Genomic DNA, 18995 nt, shown 5'->3' with positions numbered 1-18995 from the left:
GCACTGCCAACTAGAACACAGAGTGGCCATTAGCAACACCCCCTCAATTGTCTATCACACACGCTCGTCCCAGCGTTGGGTCTCCACGGCTGGGTAAAAAAAAAAAGGTTTTATGGGCAACTTTCTATAGGAACATGACATAGGACCACACATCTAAACTCCTGAGTGGCGCAGAGGTCTAGGGCCCTGCATCTTAGTGCTAGAGGTGTCACTACCGACACCCTGGTTTGAATCCAGGCTGTATCACAACCGGCCGTGATTGGGAGTCCCATAGGGCGGCGCACAATTGGTCCAGCGTCGTCCGGGTTTGGTTGGGGTAGGCTGTCATTGTAATTAAGAATTTGTTCTTAACTGACTTGCTTAGTTAAATAAAGGTAAACAAAAACATAGCTATAATGTTAGCTATTTAAGTGCATTGCTGACTTAATCTCCAGAGAGACTTCTCTCAGTTTTTTTGTTGTTGCTTTTGACAGACAGAGTATCAGCTTGGTATCTGGCAGATACACAGATGTCCATTTCAGAGTGTAAGAAGATTTCCGTGACTGAAACACAATATCAGCATAGCCACAGAAGTCAGAGGTCAATCTTCAAAGCTGGTATTTCCAGCACAGAATGTTCGGCAAAGTGTTTTCAAGTAAAGCACATTGTTTTTAATGTGATCACCAGAACATTTGTTGTATCTACATGTATGCTGCATTGATTGTGGTAAGTAAGCAGGCCTAATACAACGATTTATTTCAAAGAACCTTGAAGACATTTTTGTCTTTATTGTAAGTCCTTGTCACCAGAAATGAGAAGAGATTTTTTTTAAATACCTGTGAAAAAACATTTTACAATACCTGTTTCGTTAATATTGAAAAGCTCATTATCCCATGTTACTATAGTGCCCCCTGTTGGTTAGTGCCATCACACCATAACTTGAATTTGGTAAATACACTCTTAGAAAAAAAAAGTTCCAAATGGCTTCTTCGACTGTCCACATAGGAGAACCCTTTGAAGAATAATTTCTGGTTACAGGTGGAATCCTTCAGGGTTCCTCTGTGGAAAGGGTTCTACCTGGAACCAAAAATGGTTCTTTAAAAGGCTTCTCCAATGGGGACAGCTGAAGATCCAAAACCTGTGTAGTATCCAAAAACAATACCTGTCTCAGAATGGGACGATGTTTCATAATATATATATATATATATATATTTCCATCAGTCATATCAATTACAATAAATAAAGAAGTGGTACAACAGATCTGAAAAATATACCAACTCAAAAGGGTTACAAAAGAAAGAGCCCATTCCCAGGCCTGGTATGGGGTTGCTGTATCATCTCTCCACATGACTCCACTCTGCCGGGGTATCCCAGGCCTGGTATGGGGTTGCTGTATCATCTCTCCACATGACTCCACTCTGCCGGGGTATCCCGGGGTCCTTTAGGTTTCCTAATGCGACAGTTGAACCCTGAGGGACAGTTGAGAAATGTGTTTGGGATTAGTTGAAGGCACCTGCAAGTACAACTAACAGTTTTACATAGCCTTGTTTTGACATCCAGTCACAATTATCATGAGATTCTGAGGAAATGGATATTACATTGGGTAGCTATAATGGCACGGGATAGTAACAGTAAAAGGCATTGGATAACAGTATCACAAACACAAGCAGATATTCACCCATGCTACCAGGAGTACAGCTGTTGGTCAGGTCTTTGATGGGATTTGAGACATATTCATAGTCATCTCCCATCGAGGAATGATGCTCAGCTAGAGAAAAGCAAACAGTAAGAATCAGTAAAACATTTTCCACATAAACAGCTCAATATGGCTGTCAAGGAATTGTTACTGGCAAGAAACTGAATGAAGATGGAAAACAAATATTGCTCCTTTGTGGTCAATGTAGGATTCAAATTACTTTTCGCATTGATTTAATACTTAAAAGGACAGTGTATGCCGTCGTAAATAAACATTACACAATTTCCCCAGTTTCACAGTATTGGACTGAGGTTACTAGATCTAGATTACAATGCTCTTCTAAAATACTGGATATTCTTTGCAAGGCATAATGACTAAAACAAAATCAGAGCTGGCCTCAGATTGGTCTCCCTAAAATGCTCTCACCTGTGACCTGTTCATAGCCACTCTGTTCCTTCCCTAACGTGGCCTCAGCTAGCCTGTGATTGGCCGGTCTAGCTGTGTCATATATGGGTGAGGCCGCTGGAGGTGGTTTGACTGGAGGACACCTGCTCTTGGGCTTGACCGTGCTGTAGAGAGCAGTGGCGGGGCATTTCAGGGTGCCCAGCTCTGCGTTGTCATAGTGATGGAGAGCGGCCGGAGGAGCTGAGGAAGAGGCTGGTGACGGAAGCTGTTTGGACTTGTTGACCACAGCATAGGTGTCATCCATCGTCTGCTGGCACAGTTGAGGCGCTCTGGGCTGCACACTAGAATTTCTAAAGAGGAGTAGACATCCACAATTCCATCAACAGTGAGAAGCAAAAAGTACAAATGTGGCCTTATTGTTTCTGCTCTACACTCTAGATGGCCATAACTATTATACATATGACTGAAGTTTCATTATCTAGTCCGTTTTCTTTCTGGGGCTTCCACAGTGGATTTTTACCATTAGTATATCGGTATAGAAATTAAGATTGATTAAAAATGTCAATGTTACAATAGTGATTTCCTACGGACTCTTTGACCATGTTTACAGAGATATAGATCATTTGTGTTTAAGCCTGTGATACGAGCTGGCGGGGAAACAGTTGAACATCTGGGAGGGAGGAAAGAGGATGTGAAAGTGATGTTTAACAGCCCTGTGTGTCACTTCCTCTGCAGCATGATGAATGTTTAGTAGTACAGGAATGGTGACATCCTTCTGATTCATGAATTATGTTTCCCTAAAGTTATGTCAAATGTAACTAACAATAACTGGCTTAAAGTCCCTTTCACTTCAAGATCTTCAACGTGAACGACAACACAGTATTTGAATATACAGTACATTTAGCAATATTAAAGGTACACTACACAGATATCGCTCAGCCATTTCCTGGTTGCTAAAACTAGCCTAATTTCAGTTTCTGTGATAAAACAAGCAAGTATAGTGTCATTGAATCATTGTACTAAACCGCTTGAAATGTATGGTTGCTGATAATGGGGCTCTGTACGCCTATGAAGATATTCCATAAAAAATCTGCCGTTTCCAGCTACAATAGTAATTTACAACATTAACAATGTCTACACTGTATTTCTGATCAATTTGATGTGATTTTAATAGACAAGAAAATTTGCTTTTCTTTCAAAACAAGGACATTTCTAAGTGACCCCAAACTTTTGAACGGTAGTGTATATTTGACCACAACAGTTACATACTGCAACTTTAATAGTGTTTGCTTGATTGTCAAGGCAGGTACATATCATATCTATTGTATTCTGTAATAGTTGACTTAATCAATCAATCAAAATATGAATAAATGACTTGGTATCGATAAGCTTATGTACACTAAAACTACACACCCAACAAACACAAAACCCTGTTGTACAGCCAACTGAAATAGATGACAATGGAATCACTTGTACAAAACAGGAAGCTCCCTAAATCTCTCTCTCTCTTTCTGTCTCTCTCTCTCTCTATCTGCCTCTCTCTCACTCTCTCTCATTCTCGCCCTCTCTCTCTCTCTCTCTCTCTCTCTCTCACACACACTCTCTCTCATTCTCGCCCTCTCTCTCTCTCTCTCTCACTCTCTCTCATTCTCGCCCTCTCTCTCTCTCTCTCACTCTCTCTCATTCTCGCCCTCTCTCTCTCTCTCTTTCTCACTCTCACAAACTGCAAGTCAACATCTCCACAACCTTACTGTGGTATACCATTATCTCAGGCTGCTTATTGAAGTCAGAAACTGTTGTTATTGTGTGTATGTTGATGCACATCACACATCAGACTGAACAAAGAAAGAATTCTCGCTCCTACCTTTTTTCAAGTGGCTGAGTGATGGCTGATGTTATCGGTGGAGAGGTCTTCACAGACTCAACGTCATCATAGAGAGGTTGGTTGCTCTATAAACAACAAAATAAACCGTTAAGGACCAGAGAGGTATAGGACTGTGTCTCTAAAGCTCAGGCTCTGTATGAAAATGTGTGAACAATCATCTTCAATGTGCCAATATTTGCATAGAGAGGAAGCGTGATGGCTGGTTTCCTGCGTAACATTTTTTTTAATGTTCTTTTTACTCCACTCATCACATTGAAATGTCAGACGGAAGTATAATATGATCAGATTGAATGGATGACACAAGGAAAAGACGGGGCCTTTGTTAGTTTCTATTTCTAATAACATACAAACTGACATATTGTGTCAGCTTTGCCTTGTACCTCTGGCTGTCCAGGCCACCCAATTCTGATCTTTTGCCCAATTATTGGCAAAAGATCTGATCTGACCGGGCAAAAGATCTGAATTGGGCTGCCTGTGTAAACGCTGCATCTGACCGCAAAACAGATGTGTCAATAATCCCCAATAATACTCCATACCCTCTCATGTCTTATTGTTCTAGTAAAGCTTGCTTGAACCTGAATGCTAGTACGGCATGTGTTGAATACTGTGTTGTATTTTGCCTTTAGAAAGGCTGACATCTGTCGGTTGGAGATAGCAATTACAAAAACCTGATAATTGTTTCTGTCTTACCTTGGTGAGATTCTGGTAGTTGTTCTCAGGTGACCGTAAAGCCTTCTCAAACATATAAGCCACGGCAGAAAACACAAACTGATACTGCTCCTGGTTGGAAGGATGGAAAAAAGATGATTGAAGCCATCATTTCCACAGGAGAGAATTACAGTATTTATTGCATGATATATAACACCCTGCAGAAAATAAACACAATTTCTCATATGTAATTCTGTCTGATAATAAAATACCTTTGTCTGAACAGCTGATGGCCTCTGTCTCCTTAGTTCCACTACAATCTTCATGATATTGAAATCTCCTTTGATTTGCTGGTGGAGAAATATGAGAATGCATTAGTCAAAACACTCATACCCACCAATATTTAAAAAATATATATATATTTTTTACAAGTATTATTGTTTTTAGTTGCAGTCTACAAAGGTCTTGTAAAACCAATTTCCTAAATGATGCCATCAATGTAATGCAGTGAACATAAGTACTACCTTTCTGACAAGAAGATCATGAACATAACATACCTTTGTGACAAGAAGATCATGAACATAACATACCTTTGTGACAAGAAGATCATGAACATAATCCAGGGCACAAATCACCCCTGTTCTTCCACAACCAGCACTGGAAGTACAAAACACAACCAAATACATGGTCTGCTCCATTCAGTCTCTGACAGCAGTACTCAAACATTACCAGAGAAGTTCCCAAGTCTGGATATGACACGGTAGACCCCATCAGGTACTGAATATTTAACATATGCATGTCAGTTAAGAACAAATTCTTATATACAATGACGGCCTACCCAGGCCAAACCCAGACAATGCTGGGCCAATTGTGCGCCGCCCTATGGGACTCCCAATAACGCCCAGTAGTGATACACCCCAGGATTGAACCAGTGATGCCTCTGGCACTGAGATGCAGTTCCTTTGACCTCTGAGCCACTCAGGAGCCCAGCTAAATGGCATTATTAAAACACATAGAGCTCAAGGAGTACATGTGGCCTTGTGATAAACAACATTGAATGATATGCATTGATTCATTTTAATGGGCATATAGATCATAGTCTGTCTCTGTGTGCGACAATTTCCTCTCGGAGCACAACAAGTCCACTGGGCAGACAGTAATCATAGGGGCTGTGCTGTATGTCATGTATAGGGGACAAACAGACCTGCAGTGGATGAGAACAGGGCTAGTGTTGTTTCCCTGGGCTTTTCGAGCCATATCCATCATTTCTAAAATACCACCAGCTGTGTATGGAATGTCATGATCAGGCCAAGCTGTGTATTGGAATTGAGAGATAGTCCGTGTTTCCTAGACAAACAGAAAACATGGTTTGCATATGACTTCACGGGCTCCCGCTCATTCAACTTCCTGGATACCAACAAATAATATCAGATGATCCAATGTGGATAATAACACTGACTTGTTTTTCTACGATACTGAAGAATTATTTGACTAGTGCTGCTGATGGAAAACAACACAAAATAATACCCGTTTCACAGTTGGACACTTACATTATGAAATCTCACAGTCAGAGTCCTCAAGACTACTTCCTCATTTGGGTTGGATTCTTCAAGCTGTAAAAACATGATAACATTTCAATAAAAAATATTCTAGTGTTTCCTGAAACAGGTGCCTGTGATTTTATGCAGACAACAACATGTGAGTCAATATGCCATGAAATAACCAAACTGAGTAAACTTAGTACACAGGAACTGACACATCATCTGTGGAGGATGTTGGGTAAAAAGGGAAGTCTTCTTGAATATTCTCTGAAAACCCAGACTATAAAACAACCCCACTGGGCAAACACTGGTTGAATAATTTCAATATGTCACTTAACCAATGTGGAATATACGTTAAATTGACATCTGTGCCTAGTGGGACAGCACTCTGTGCATGCTGGAATATTGGTGACATTGTGGGAGGCAACCCATCTGTCTGGGACGACTCCTGAATAGTAATACAACTAAGAAGATAAATCTGGATTAACTGAAAGTTGTGTCAATGCAGCTACAACTTCTCTGTGGTCTGTGTACCTTCACAGTATACAATATAATGAAGATATATCAAAGACGTACATTTGAGACAATAAAGGGACCAAAGGGGGTTGTTTCCTTGACAGTTGTCCAATAGCGCTCACACTTTTTCTAAAAAAAAAAAAAGTCAGGGAAAAAAACAACAACATTATGAGTCAAGTGGAGACCAGCACCAAAGTTGATCAATTATACAGTACAATAATATGTTCACACTTCCACTGTACCTTTTTTTATTCAAAATCTGACTAAAAGGGCATTTACCTTTCCCATTTCAATTTCTCTGCAAGCCATGATTATAACCTAAAGGGATACGAATAGAGGTAACATTAGGGGTGGCAGGGTAGCCTAGTGGTTAGAGCGTTGGACTAGTAACCGGAAGGTTGCAAGTTCAAATCCCAGAGCTGACGAGGTACAAATCTGTCGTTCTGCCCCTGAACAGGCAGTTAACCCACTGTTCCTAGGCCGTCATTGAAAATAAGAATTTGTTCTTAACTGACTTGCCTAGTTAAATAAAGGTAAAATTAGATTGAGACAATTTTCCCATTCTTCATCTGTGCAACAGAGCTGCTCTACTACATTTATAGGAAAGCTGAATACAATCTTCCTTACCTTTACATCATACTGCCAAATCATTTGCCAGAAGTCAACCAAAGTGTGCCTCAGAGGTCCTTGGGTCGCTATGTATTTTCTGGTCTCTGTTGCGCCCTAGAGGACAGACGAGATATAGCAGAATAATCAGCATCAGACCGAGCTGAATGAAATGCAGTAGGACTTACTGAATGAGAGAGGGCAATAACGTACTTTAATGAAGCTGGCGTTGATATAGTCAGAATCATTGTCATTCGTCAGTAGAGTTAGGGGAACACGGGTCTGGTCATCTATATAAAAATATGAGTTTTTGTTCAGATAAGTTTAATATTAAGCAAGAATATAATTTTCAATTAGAGTAAAAACCACTAACGTTTTTTAAGTCTCCATCATTGTGCTTACATGGTAAAATGTCTTTGTAACGATTCTTCTTTACATTGTCCTTCAGTGCCCCGGCTTTCGTCGTGAGGCCAAGATCTTTCTTGATGATGGAAGTTCGATCACGGATATTCTACAAACACAAAGAGACATGGAAGCTGAGATGAGGTTGGGAGCAACTTTCATGATTGTGAAACTGTAATTAAAAGAGAGGTAGATTGAGAGCTGAAACCTTGAATGTAGGAAGTCTCAGGTAGGGTCCAACGAAACCAATCTTTACACATTAGTAACCACATACTGTACTAGCCATATTCCCTCAGCTCTTTTGTCACAAAAAAAACGATCTACACAAAATACTCTGTAAGGTCGAAGTGGAAGAAAAATTCTAAAGTTTGTTAAATATGAATCATAAATAAATGACAAATATATCTTGATTAGATACTGTAAGTATTCAACCCCCTGAGTTCAATACATGTTAGAATCACTTTTGGCAGCGATTCCAGCTGTGAGTCTTTCTGGGCCTCTAAGAGCTTTATACACCAGGATCTTACAATATTTGCAAATTATTCTTGTACATTTTTTTCAAGCACTGTCAACTTGGTTGTTGATCATTGCTAGACAGCCATTTTCAAGTCTTGTCATAGATTTTCAAGACGATTTTAGTTACAACTGTAACTAGGCCACTCAGGAACATTCAATATCCTCTTGGTAAGTAAATCCAGTGAATATTTGGACTTGTCCTTTAGGTTATTGTCCTGCTGAAAGGTGAATTCATCTCCCAGTGTCTGGTGGAAAGCAGACTGAACCAGGTTATTGTCCTGCTGAAAGGTGAATTCATCTCCCAGTGTCTGGTGGAAAGCAGACTGAATCACGTTTTCCTCTAGAATTTTGCCTGCTCTTAGCTCCAATACGTTTCTTTTTTTATCCTGAAAAACATCCCTGTCCTTAACGATTACAAGCATACCCATAACATGATGCATGAAAATATGGAAAGTGGTACTCAGTAATGTGTTGTATTTGATTTGCCCAAAACATAACACTTTGTATTCAGAACAAAAATGTAATTGTTTTGCCAAATGTTTTGCAATATTACTTTAGTGTTTTAGTGTTTTGCAACCCTGTTCCTGGAGAGCTACCCTCCCGTAGGTTTTCACTCCAAACCCAGTTGAAGTTAAATATTAGAATCAGGTGGGCTAAATTAGGGTTAAAGTTAAAACCTACAGGACAGTAGCTCTCCAGGAACACGGTTGGAGAGCCGTGCTTTAGTGCCTTGTTGCAAACAGGATGCACCTTTTGGAATTTTTTTATTCTCTACAAGCTTCCTTATATTCACTTTGGAAATTAGGTTAGTACTGTGGAGTAACTACAATATTGTTGATCCATCCTTAGTTTTCTCCTATCACAGTCATTAAACTTTGTGACTGTTTTAAAGTCACCATTGGGGTGAAATCCCTGAGCGGTTTCCTTCCTCTCCGGCAACTGAGTTAGGAAGGACACCTGTATCTTTGTAGTGACTGGGTGTATTGATACACCATCCAAAGTGTAATTCATAACTTTACCATGCTCAAAGGGATATTATTATTATTTTTATTTTTATTACCAATAGGTGCCCTTTGCAAAGCATTGGAAAACCTCCCTGGTCTTTGTGGTTGAATCTGTGTTTGAAAGTCACTGCTTGACTGAGGGACCTTACAGAATACAGATAATTGTATGCGTGGCTTACAGAGATGAGGTAGTAATTCAAAAATCATGTTAAACACTATTATTGCACACAGAGTGAGTCCATGCAACTTATTATGTGACTTGTTAAGCCTATTTTTAGTCCTGAACTGATTTAGGCTTGCCCTAACATAGGGGTTCAATACTTATTGACTCACGAGTTTTCAGCTTTTCAGTTTCAATCAATTTGTAAACATTTAGAAATGTAATCCATTTTAAATTCAGGCTTTAACACAACAAAATGTGTAAAAAAAAAATCAAGGAGTGTGAATACTTTCTGAAGGCCCTGCATGTAATAACGTAACCGGTGTGAAATGGCTGGCTAGTTTGCTGTGTGCGCTAGTGGCAGTTCAATCGCTGACGTCACTAGCGCTGAGACCTTGAACTAGTTGATTCCCTTGCACTGCGGCTTTTGTCGAGCGACAGGTAACGATGCTCCGTGGGAGGCAGTCGCTGTGTTCATAGGGTCCCTAGTTCAAGACCAGATTGGGGTGAAGATAGGGACTGAAGTAATACTGATACAATATCACAGCTTTCTTCATGCCATAATATAGACATAATTACATTATTACATTACCACCATTTCTCACTTGGCACATCCTTAGTCTCTAACAAACTAACATGGTCCAAGCACACCAAGACAGTCGTGAAGAGGGCACAACAAAAATATTTTCCCCCTCAGGAGACTGAAAAGACTTGGCATGGGTCCTCAGATCTCAAAAGGTTCTACAGCTGCACCATCGAGAGCATCCTGACAAGTTGCATCACTGCCTGGTATGGCAACTACTCGGCCTCTGACCGCAAGGCACTACAGAGGGTAGTGCATACGGCCCAGTACATCACTGGGGCCAAGCTTCCTGCCATCCAGGACATCTACACCAGGGAAAGGTCCTAAAAATGGTCAAAGACTCCGTCACCTAGTCATAGACTGTTCTCTCTGCTACCACACGGCAAGCTGTACTGAAGCACCAAGTCTAGGTCCAAGAGGCTTCTAAACAGCTTCTACCCCAAAGCCATAAGACTCCTGAACATCTAATCAAATGGCCACCCAGACTATTTGCATTGCCCCCCCCCCCCCCCCCGCCCGCCTCTTTTACACTGCTGCTACTCTGTTATTACCTATGCCAAGTCACTTTAATAACTCTACCTACATGTACATATTACCTCAACTAACCGGTGCCCCTCACATTGACTCCGGTACCGGTACCCCCTGTACCTAGCCTCGCTATTGTTATTTTCCTGCTGCTCTTTAATTATTAGTTACTTTTATTTATTTATTTAATACTTGAAACTGCATTGTTGGTTAAGGGCTTGTAAGTAAGCATTTCACACTAAGGTCTACACTGTTGGTTAAGGGCTTGTAAGTAAGCATTTCACACTAAGGTCTACACTGTTGGTTAAGGGCTTGTAAGTAAGCATTTCACTGTAAGGTCTACACTGTTGGTTAAGGGCTTGTAAGTAAGCATTTCACTGTAAGGTCTACACTGTTGGTTAAGGGCTTGTAAGTAAGCATTTCACTGTAAGGTCTACACTGTTGGTTAAGGGCTTGTAAGTAAGCATTTCACTGTAAGGTCTACACTGTTGGTTAAGGGCTTGTAAGTAAGCATTTCCACTAAGGTCTACACTGTTGGTTAAGGGCTTGTAAGTAAGCATTTCACACTAAGGTCTACACTGTTGGTTAAGGGCTTGTAAGTAAGCATTTCACACTAAGGTCTACACTGTTGGTTAAGGGCTTGTAAGTAAGCATTTCACACTAAGGTCTACACTGTTGGTTAAGGGCTTGTAAGTAAGCATTTCACTGTAAGGTCTACACTGTTGGTTAAGGGCTTGTAAGTAAGCATTTCACTGTAAGGTCTACACTGTTGGTTAAGGGCTTGTAAGTAAGCATTTCACACTAAGGTCTATTTCAAGCATTTCACACTAAGGTCTACACTGTTGGTTAAGGGCTTGTAAGTAAGCATTTCACTGTAAGGTCTACACTGTTGGTTAAGGGCTTGTAAGTAAGCATTTCACACTAAGGTCTACACTGTTGGTTAAGGGCTTGTAAGTAAGCATTTCACTGTAAGGTCTACACTGTTGGTTAAGGGCTTGTAAGTAAGCATTTCACTGTAAGGTCTACACTGTTGGTTAAGGGCTTGTAAGTAAGCATTTCACACTAAGGTCTACACTGTTGGTTAAGGGCTTGTAAGTAAGCATTTCACTAAGGTCTACACTGTTGGTTAAGGGCTTGTAAGTAAGCATTTCACACTAAGGTCTACACTGTTGGTTAAGGGCTTGTAAGTAAGCATTTCACACTAAGGTCTACACTGTTGGTTAAGGGCTTGTAAGTAAGCATTTCACTGTAAGGTCTACACTGTTGGTTAAGGGCTTGTAAGTAAGCATTTCACACTAAGGTCTACACTGTTGGTTAAGGGCTTGTAAGTAAGCATTTCACTGTGAGGTTGTTGTATTTGACACGTGACAAATACAATTTGATTTGATTTGAATGAGGCTGGTTAGAAAATAGTTCACATATGTATTACTATTTTGATCATTACTGTCATTAATTCAAGGTACAAACAGTCAACAGAATCATGTTTATTGAAACCAATCTGAGGCTGGCATGTAAAAACAGTGGCACCCCTCACAATGGAACATTGTCAATAAAGAATCTTACGCAACAGTCTACTAGCTGCAACAAGGAAATGTTTCCCATAGTGGCCTCAGTGTTAATAAATAACTTAGTTTTGAACTTTGGAAGCTAAATTAGGAAAAAAAAGGACTAGCCTACCTACTGTATCTTAACACTTACAGAGGTTTACATGTAAGAAGAGCAATAGCCTACAGTAGTTTAACAAAATATACTTCTGCAAATGTTGCTATTCAGTTCAGTGTAATGTCAAAACATAACTAAATAACCAAGGTTCACTTCTGTATGTGCCTTAAAGAGAGATGCCACTGATTTGAAAGGTTTTTGTCAACTGCATTCAAGTTACAACATGCATTGTATTATACTATACAGAAAACAAGTAGCCAACATGCATTGTATTATACTATACAGAAAACAAGTAGCCAACATGCATTGTATTATACTATACAGAAAGCAAGTTACAACATGCATTGTATTATACTATACAGAAAGCAAGTTACAACATGCATTGTATTATACTATACAGAAAACAAGTAGCCAACATGCATTGTATTATACTATACAGAAAGCAAGTTACAACATGCATTGTATTATACTATACAGAAAACAAGTAGCCAACATGCATTGTATTATACTATACAGAAAGCAAGTTACAACATGCATTGTATTATACTATACAGAAAACAAGTAGCCAACATGCATTGTATTATACTATACAGAAAACAAGTAGCCAACATGCATTGTATTATACTATACAGAAAGCAAGTTACAACATGCATTGTATTATACTATACAGAAAACAAGTTACAACATGCATTGTATTATACTATACAGAAAACAAGTAGCCAACATGCATTGTATTAGACTATACAGAAAGCAAGTTACAACATGCATTGTATTATACTATACAGAAAGCAAGTAGCCAACATGCATTGTATTATACTATACAGAAAGCAAGTTACAACATGCATTGTATTATACTATACAGAAAGCAAGTTACAACATGCATTGTATTATACTATACAGAAAACAAGTAGCCAACATGCATTGTATTATACTATACAGAAAGCAAGTTACAACATGCATTGTATTATACTATACAGAAAACAAGTAGCCAACATGATTTGCAGATATAACATTCAAACAAACAATTCAGTAGCCTACTTTTACTTTGTTTAATCATCATACCTCTCAGGTTTACTACCCTTATCTACAACTGGACCAGTGTATGATGTGCAGCCTGTGATGTTGTACATCATATGCACAGCGTACACACAATCTTTAGCCATTATTCAACCAGTTATTTGCAATCAATAGATTAATGCAATTGCAATGTGAAAGTCCCACGAAGTGCTTTGCACATGCCTTAAATCATACCTTTTTTTTTCATCTGAAAATATCACCTGGTCTTATTGTCTTTCTATGGGAATTAATTATAACCCGAGAATATACCATGTGCATGTGACCAATAACAGTTGATTTGATTTGATATACAGGTATGGTGATTCTCACTTACACTATACTCCGATGAGATGATGCCCTCTGCTCTGCTGTCATCTGTCAATGACATCTGACCTACGAACCTCGATAGATGCTCCATCCGTGCTGCGGCTATGGATGTCAATTTAACTTTTTAAATGGCAGGCAGTGAGCGGCCACTATATCAATACAACAATTCTAAACAAACGCAGAGCGCCTTGCCGCACCAATCTCTAGTGCGATGATTAGCCTAGATTCCGCGTGTACCTCTTGGAACGTTCCTTATGTCATTGTCACTGTGAGGCAAGTCATGTACATTTCCGCATTGAAAGCTACTGGCTTATTTATTGGCGTCAAAACAGGGGAGGAACTTTCACATAAACTCCAATACACTACTATTACAACAGATGGAAAAATGTATAGCATATTTATTCTTTGCCAACAAGAATATTCAAAGCATCTTCAAAAGGCATTCAACGCATTTTCAAAAGCTCTATTATTTTACGTTAGTTGTACAGTTAAATAATGTGTTATTATAAAGTTATCAAGCAGGCTATCAATGCATGAATCACATTTAGATTGAAAAGCAGTCCTAAAACTTGCAGCCTGATAATATTCTCGGGGATATTAATTAGCCTGACACTTTCTAAAAAATATATCCTATGTGGTTATTTACATTGTCCATAGATTAGTAAACACGTCAGAGATGAGGATAAGCCTATTGTTGTTGTATTCCAAGGTGTGCTCGGCTAGTATTGAGCAGATGAAACCAACGTGCAGACAATTCACCGCCAGGAAACTTCAGTGATTTGACTATGTCTGTATTCTATGGGTGTTTATTCTACTGCTATAGCCTACACTTCGTATTGAAGAAGGGCGGCATATCGATGCATGGTTTATTGAAACTGTAACGGTTCCATCAGAACATGCCTCATCAACAACACGTGATTTCTTTTTTTCAGATGCAATGTTAAAAAGAAAATGGCAAGCCTATCTGTCTCCAAATTCACACAGCCACCAGTTAGGCATACACTCAAAACAGAGACCGTAAAAAGGATTGTCAACTCAACTGTGACACTGAAATGTTGGTTCAAACACAATCGCTGTGCAACACTTCCCCTCTGCCTCTGGAAAACGCACCGCCATAGTAAATAATAGGTGGAGGTGCTTTCTCGTCATACTTGTGCGGTGAAACTGATGGTTTGTTGACAACTGCAACATTTGAGCTAAGCATAACCCAGCTACGGACAGACATGACGTTACTTAGCAGCATGGGATAATTGGTTCGAATCCAGGCTTATATCACACCTGCCCGTGATTTGGAGTCCCATAGGGCTGCGCACAATTGTAAATAAGAAGTAGTTATTTTAACTGACTTGCCTGGTTACATTTTTTTTTTAAAGCTACAGTTGGCAACAACTATTATCCACTAGCCACAACCATACAAACAATCAGTCTCAACAAACCACCAGTATCATAACACCTACAACCAATCACAGCGAACAAACAATTACTTCAGATGGACTAATAAACTCACAGTTTACAATCACGTGGTAATTCAGTGCTAGAGGCACCTCCATTGTGTCACTTATGCAATAAGTCTGGAGGAGGTGTGGTAGATGGCCAATATACCACGGCTAAGGGCTGTTCTTTTATTTATTTATTATTTTTTTTTTTTGCATTTTCCAATAAAAAAACAAAAGTGAAAAGATATTAGACAACAATAGGACAAAGTGACAGTAACAGACGAACGTAACAAAAATAAATTATAATTATAGTTATATAAACAAACATACAATAATACAAAATAATAATAATAAAAATAAAAAAAATAACAAGACATTGGATCACCTGCCGTAGGCTACATATTATACATTACGTGTGAAACATTATGTGAGGATTATATATAGATTCAATCAATGAGATGTGGGGGGAGATTCTCCATATAGTCAATAAAAGGTTGCCAAATTCTGTAAAATGTCTTTAACTTATTCCTCAAGCAGTAAGTGATTTTCTCCAAAGGGATACAAGTATTAACTTCCGAAAGCCACATTGCAACTGGCAGGGAGGAATCCAATTTCCATTTCAAGGCAATACATTTCTTGGCAATCGCTAGCAATATTTCTGTTATCTTTATAGTATGGCTTTGCCTAAGATTGGTGTTAGTAAAGTTACTCAGTAGACAGACCTCCGGGTCTAAAGGGAATGCAACCCCGTGAATTGAGGATATGGTATTGCATACCCTCTGCCAGAAACCGTGTAGTTTTGAACACTGCCAAGTGGAATGGAGGAATGTTCCTTCATCTGAGCCACATCTAAAACATAGGGAGGAGATATCTGGGTTGAACTTGTGCAGTCTAGATGGGGTGATATAGAGCTGATGGAGGAAATTAAACTGGATCAGTCTGTATCTGGAGTTCAATGTGGATGTAACCCCATCCCTGCATAGGTCACTCCATAGATCCTCATCAAGATCAATACCCAGATCTTTCTCCCATCTAAGTCAGGGTTTATCTAGCCCAGGCAGTGTTAGTCCTGACATAAGAGCATTGTAAACACGGGAAATGGTCTTGAACAGTGGTTGGTCTGCGTGGCAGAGTTGTTCAATAGGTGACATCTTAGGTAGGTTCCATTGTCCCTTGAGAGTCACCCTAATAAAGTTTCGTAGTTGTAGGTAGCTAAAGAAGTCCCTGTTAGGCAAGTGGTATTTCTGTTTCAGCTGATCAAAAGACATAAGAACTCCCTCCTCGTAACAATGTTCCAGAAGAGTGATCCCCTTATCAGACCATGGTCTAAAGTTACTATTCTGGAAAAACATAGGGATCAATCTATTGTTCCATAAAGGGGTTTTAGGGGAAAGGAATCCCCCTCGTCCGAACAGCTCATGCAGTTTGCACCATGCCAGGACAGAATGTATGATTAAAGGGTTGTCTGTGATGGTTTTTATAGATTTTCTGTCCCATTTGTAAAACAAATCTACCCTAGTGTCATCATTTACCTCAAGCTTTTCAATGTTCAACCATGAGGGAGAGGGACCATTGTCAAACCTCTGAGCCAGAAACCTAGACTGTGCAGCCCAGTAGTGGCTAAGGGCTGTTCTTATGCAATGCAGAGTGCCTGGATACGGCCCTTAGCCGTGGTATATTGGCCATATATCACAAACCTCTGAGGAGCCTTATTGCTATTATAAACAGGTCACCAACTTAATTATAGCAGTAAAACTAAATGTTTTGTCATACCCTGTTATACGGTCTGATAAGCCATGGCTTTCAGCCAATCAGAATTCAGGGCTCAAACCACCCGGTTTATAAAATGACGTTATGGATCTGGACTCAGGACTCCACCTACTGGACAGGTGTGGTTATTGCAATGACAATACCTAGCTATGGGGAGTAATGTTTAGATTAGGGAAAATAGTGATAGTGCACTCCCTTCCTTATCTAAAAGCCAAGTCGTCCGATACATTTACATTTCTATTTACAACTACATCGTGTTTTCCATAAGGATATACAGAAAGGAATGAAAGTATAGCCTATTCCCAGGGGCACTTTTATCACACAGGACCTCTGCTAATAGCAGAGTCCTTCCTAGCTGCTTGAGTGAAGATGGCGCAGGCACTATCAGAGGAGGAGTTCCATCGGATGCAGGTAGCTAGGTTGACAGATGTCCATTTTTAATGCCCGTTGTTTCGAATTTGTTGTCACCTTAAGAGTATTTTCTGAAAATGGGATTTTCCGTCAACCTGTCCAGAGCTAAACGACGGAACGGTAAAGCCAACGTGATAGCTTCCTTTACTAGCTAGGCCAACATTGCAACCCAGGGATGTGGCTAGCTATGTTGATAGTGTCAGCAAAAATTGCTATTCCAAAAGCAACAGGCAGTTGGTCATATCGTTTTAGTATTCTATACGAACATGCAAATGTGATAATCCCAATATTTTGCTTTATGTTCAAATAACATAAAGCTAACGTTAGCTGGTTTGCGAGTTAACCGTTAACTAGCTTAAATGGCTAGGCTAGCTAGTTAGCTTGAAATGACATACTCTGGTCTTAATTAATCTTCACGACAATATCTTTATTAATGGCAAAGTTATCTTCCTGTTAGTTATTGATTTCAAACATCCGTGTCTGATAGTTGTGCTGTTTTTGTTAAATGTTTTAAATAAATACATTCGGTGAAAACTATAACGTTAGCTAGCTAGTTAATTTCGCGTAACTAATAGCTTTCCAAGACTTATTATGGGTCACGGGTTTGGTCATTCAACGTTAGCCTCATGCCTGCTCGCAGCCTTTAGGGACTGGACGCCATTCACTGTTTATTATAGTGGGTGTGTTCAGTATTCCAAACCAGATAGTGCCCATGGCTAGCTAGCCCAAATAATGCATTGCTTGTTCATCTGAAGTCACCTGAATCAGATTATGTGTACAGTCACCTGAATCAGATTATGTGTACAGTCAGATGTTTTAATGTTTAATTAAGTTGACCCTTTATACATGCTTAAACCAACTCCGTGGCCTTGTGGTTAGTGTCCCTTACCAAAGAGTCAAAACATGGGACATGATGCCTCTCTGCTTGGCACTCAGAATTAAGGAGATGGACTGGGGGTAAGGCCCTGCTACAGACTAGCTTCCTGTCCAGGGGGTATACTTGTACATTAGGCTGCCCCACCTTACAGAAACAGGAGATAGGCCTATGTCCTATGTGCCGTTCTAGCTCTGACAAGGCTAACTGGTCAAAGGCTTTTACGTGTTTTAGTGCAATGTCATCCCCTCCTTCTATAACCTGTTTGTTGTTTTCCAGGCTCAGCTTTTAGAGCTGAGGACACAGAACTACCAACTTTCAGATGACTTGCGGAAGAACACAACTGGTAAGGAGCAGCAGCTCGTAATATAAATATGTTCTGGAGCTCAGTTGGTGCCCTTGAATTGGGATCAATATTTACTGCTAAAATGAAAAGAGCATTTAAAATGCAACTCCAGGATGGACTTCCGATTTAGTCTCCCTCTTAATGCAAGTGTGTGGTGTGTGTAGTAACCCATGTGATGCACTGTATCTAACTTCAAAATGGGTTAGTTATCTCAGTGATTGAAAAGAAAATACTAGGCTCTGGGGATATTCAATATTTTAGTGTTTTCTTTTCCAGAGCTGAATGCTGTTCGTCTGAAGACTGTGACCTTGGAGAAAGATTACATCAAAGCACAGAAGGTATAGCAAGCTAATCTACATTTAACAGGCAGTTAACCCACTGTTCCTAGGCCGTCATTGAAAATAAGAATTTGTTCTTAACTGACTTGCCTAGTTAAATAAAGGTAAAATTAAAAAATTAAATTAAATTTAGATTAAAACCGTGATAATAGAGCTGTGGAGTTCAATGCACTGAAACTCAAGGCATCATGTTTGAGACAGAATAAAAGGTACCTTTGTTTGTGATTCTATTCTGATTAGCTTTTTGTTTTATCTTCAGGCTCTGAATAAAAGCAAGAAAGCTCAGGTGGGTTACTTGCATCTTCTAAA

At 39.6% G+C, this 18995-nt stretch overlaps 2 protein-coding genes across 5 annotated transcripts in view; one reads left to right on the top strand and one right to left on the bottom strand.

The window, feature by feature from the left end:
- Nucleotides 1–627: 627 nt before the first annotated feature.
- Nucleotides 628–13786, bottom strand: LOC115117362 (tyrosine-protein phosphatase non-receptor type 18-like). Of its 2 annotated transcripts, XM_029645829.2 has the most exons (15): nucleotides 13519–13786; nucleotides 7679–7787; nucleotides 7490–7566; nucleotides 7298–7393; nucleotides 6950–6988; nucleotides 6731–6799; nucleotides 6164–6226; nucleotides 5818–5960; nucleotides 5204–5270; nucleotides 4886–4963; nucleotides 4656–4745; nucleotides 3945–4030; nucleotides 2102–2430; nucleotides 1658–1747; nucleotides 628–1448 (listed from the first exon to the last, which is right to left on the bottom strand). In XM_029645829.2, the coding sequence occupies exons 1-15, from the start codon at nucleotides 13600–13602 to the stop codon at nucleotides 1375–1377; spliced, it is 1494 nt and encodes a 497-aa protein (XP_029501689.1). In that variant the 5' UTR covers nucleotides 13603–13786; the 3' UTR covers nucleotides 628–1374. The 2 variants fall into 2 exon arrangements, with proteins under 2 accessions (XP_029501689.1, XP_029501692.1); XM_029645832.2 differs by lacking the exon at nucleotides 6950–6988.
- A 3058-nt stretch (nucleotides 13787–16844) lies between these two features.
- LOC115117363 (GRIP1-associated protein 1-like) overlaps nucleotides 16845–18995 on the top strand; it is a 130107-nt gene continuing 127956 nt past the window's right edge. Inside the window, exons 1-4 of one of the 3 annotated variants that reach the window (XM_065005251.1) lie at nucleotides 16845–17128; nucleotides 18282–18348; nucleotides 18625–18686; nucleotides 18946–18972. In XM_065005251.1, the coding sequence (XP_064861323.1) occupies nucleotides 17087–17128; nucleotides 18282–18348; nucleotides 18625–18686; nucleotides 18946–18972 (198 nt within the window). In that variant the 5' untranslated portion in view covers nucleotides 16845–17086. The remainder of the gene's footprint in view (nucleotides 17129–18281; nucleotides 18349–18624; nucleotides 18687–18945; nucleotides 18973–18995) is intronic. The other 2 variants (XM_065005249.1, XM_065005250.1) reach the window with 2 other exon arrangements.

The sequence above is a fragment of the Oncorhynchus nerka genome, linkage group LG20, assembly GCF_034236695.1.
Source record: "Oncorhynchus nerka isolate Pitt River linkage group LG20, Oner_Uvic_2.0, whole genome shotgun sequence".
Classification (NCBI taxonomy): domain Eukaryota; kingdom Metazoa; phylum Chordata; class Actinopteri; order Salmoniformes; family Salmonidae; genus Oncorhynchus; species Oncorhynchus nerka.
This window is presented reverse-complemented; position numbering and strand designations above follow the sequence as displayed.

Bases quoted from the DNA above. Each gene is read 5' to 3' on its own strand.
- LOC115117362 (XM_029645829.2), bottom strand. From the start codon at position 13,602: ATGGAGCATCTATCGAGGTTCGTAGGTCAGATGTCATTGACAGATGAC. The intron at 7,394-7,489 runs GTACGTTATTGC...TCTGTCCTCTAG, and splicing joins TCAACGCCAGCTTCATTAAA to GGCGCAACAGAGACCAGAAA. The intron at 6,989-7,297 runs GTAAGGAAGATT...GTATCCCTTTAG, and splicing joins TTTGGCAGTATGATGTAAAG to GTTATAATCATGGCTTGCAG.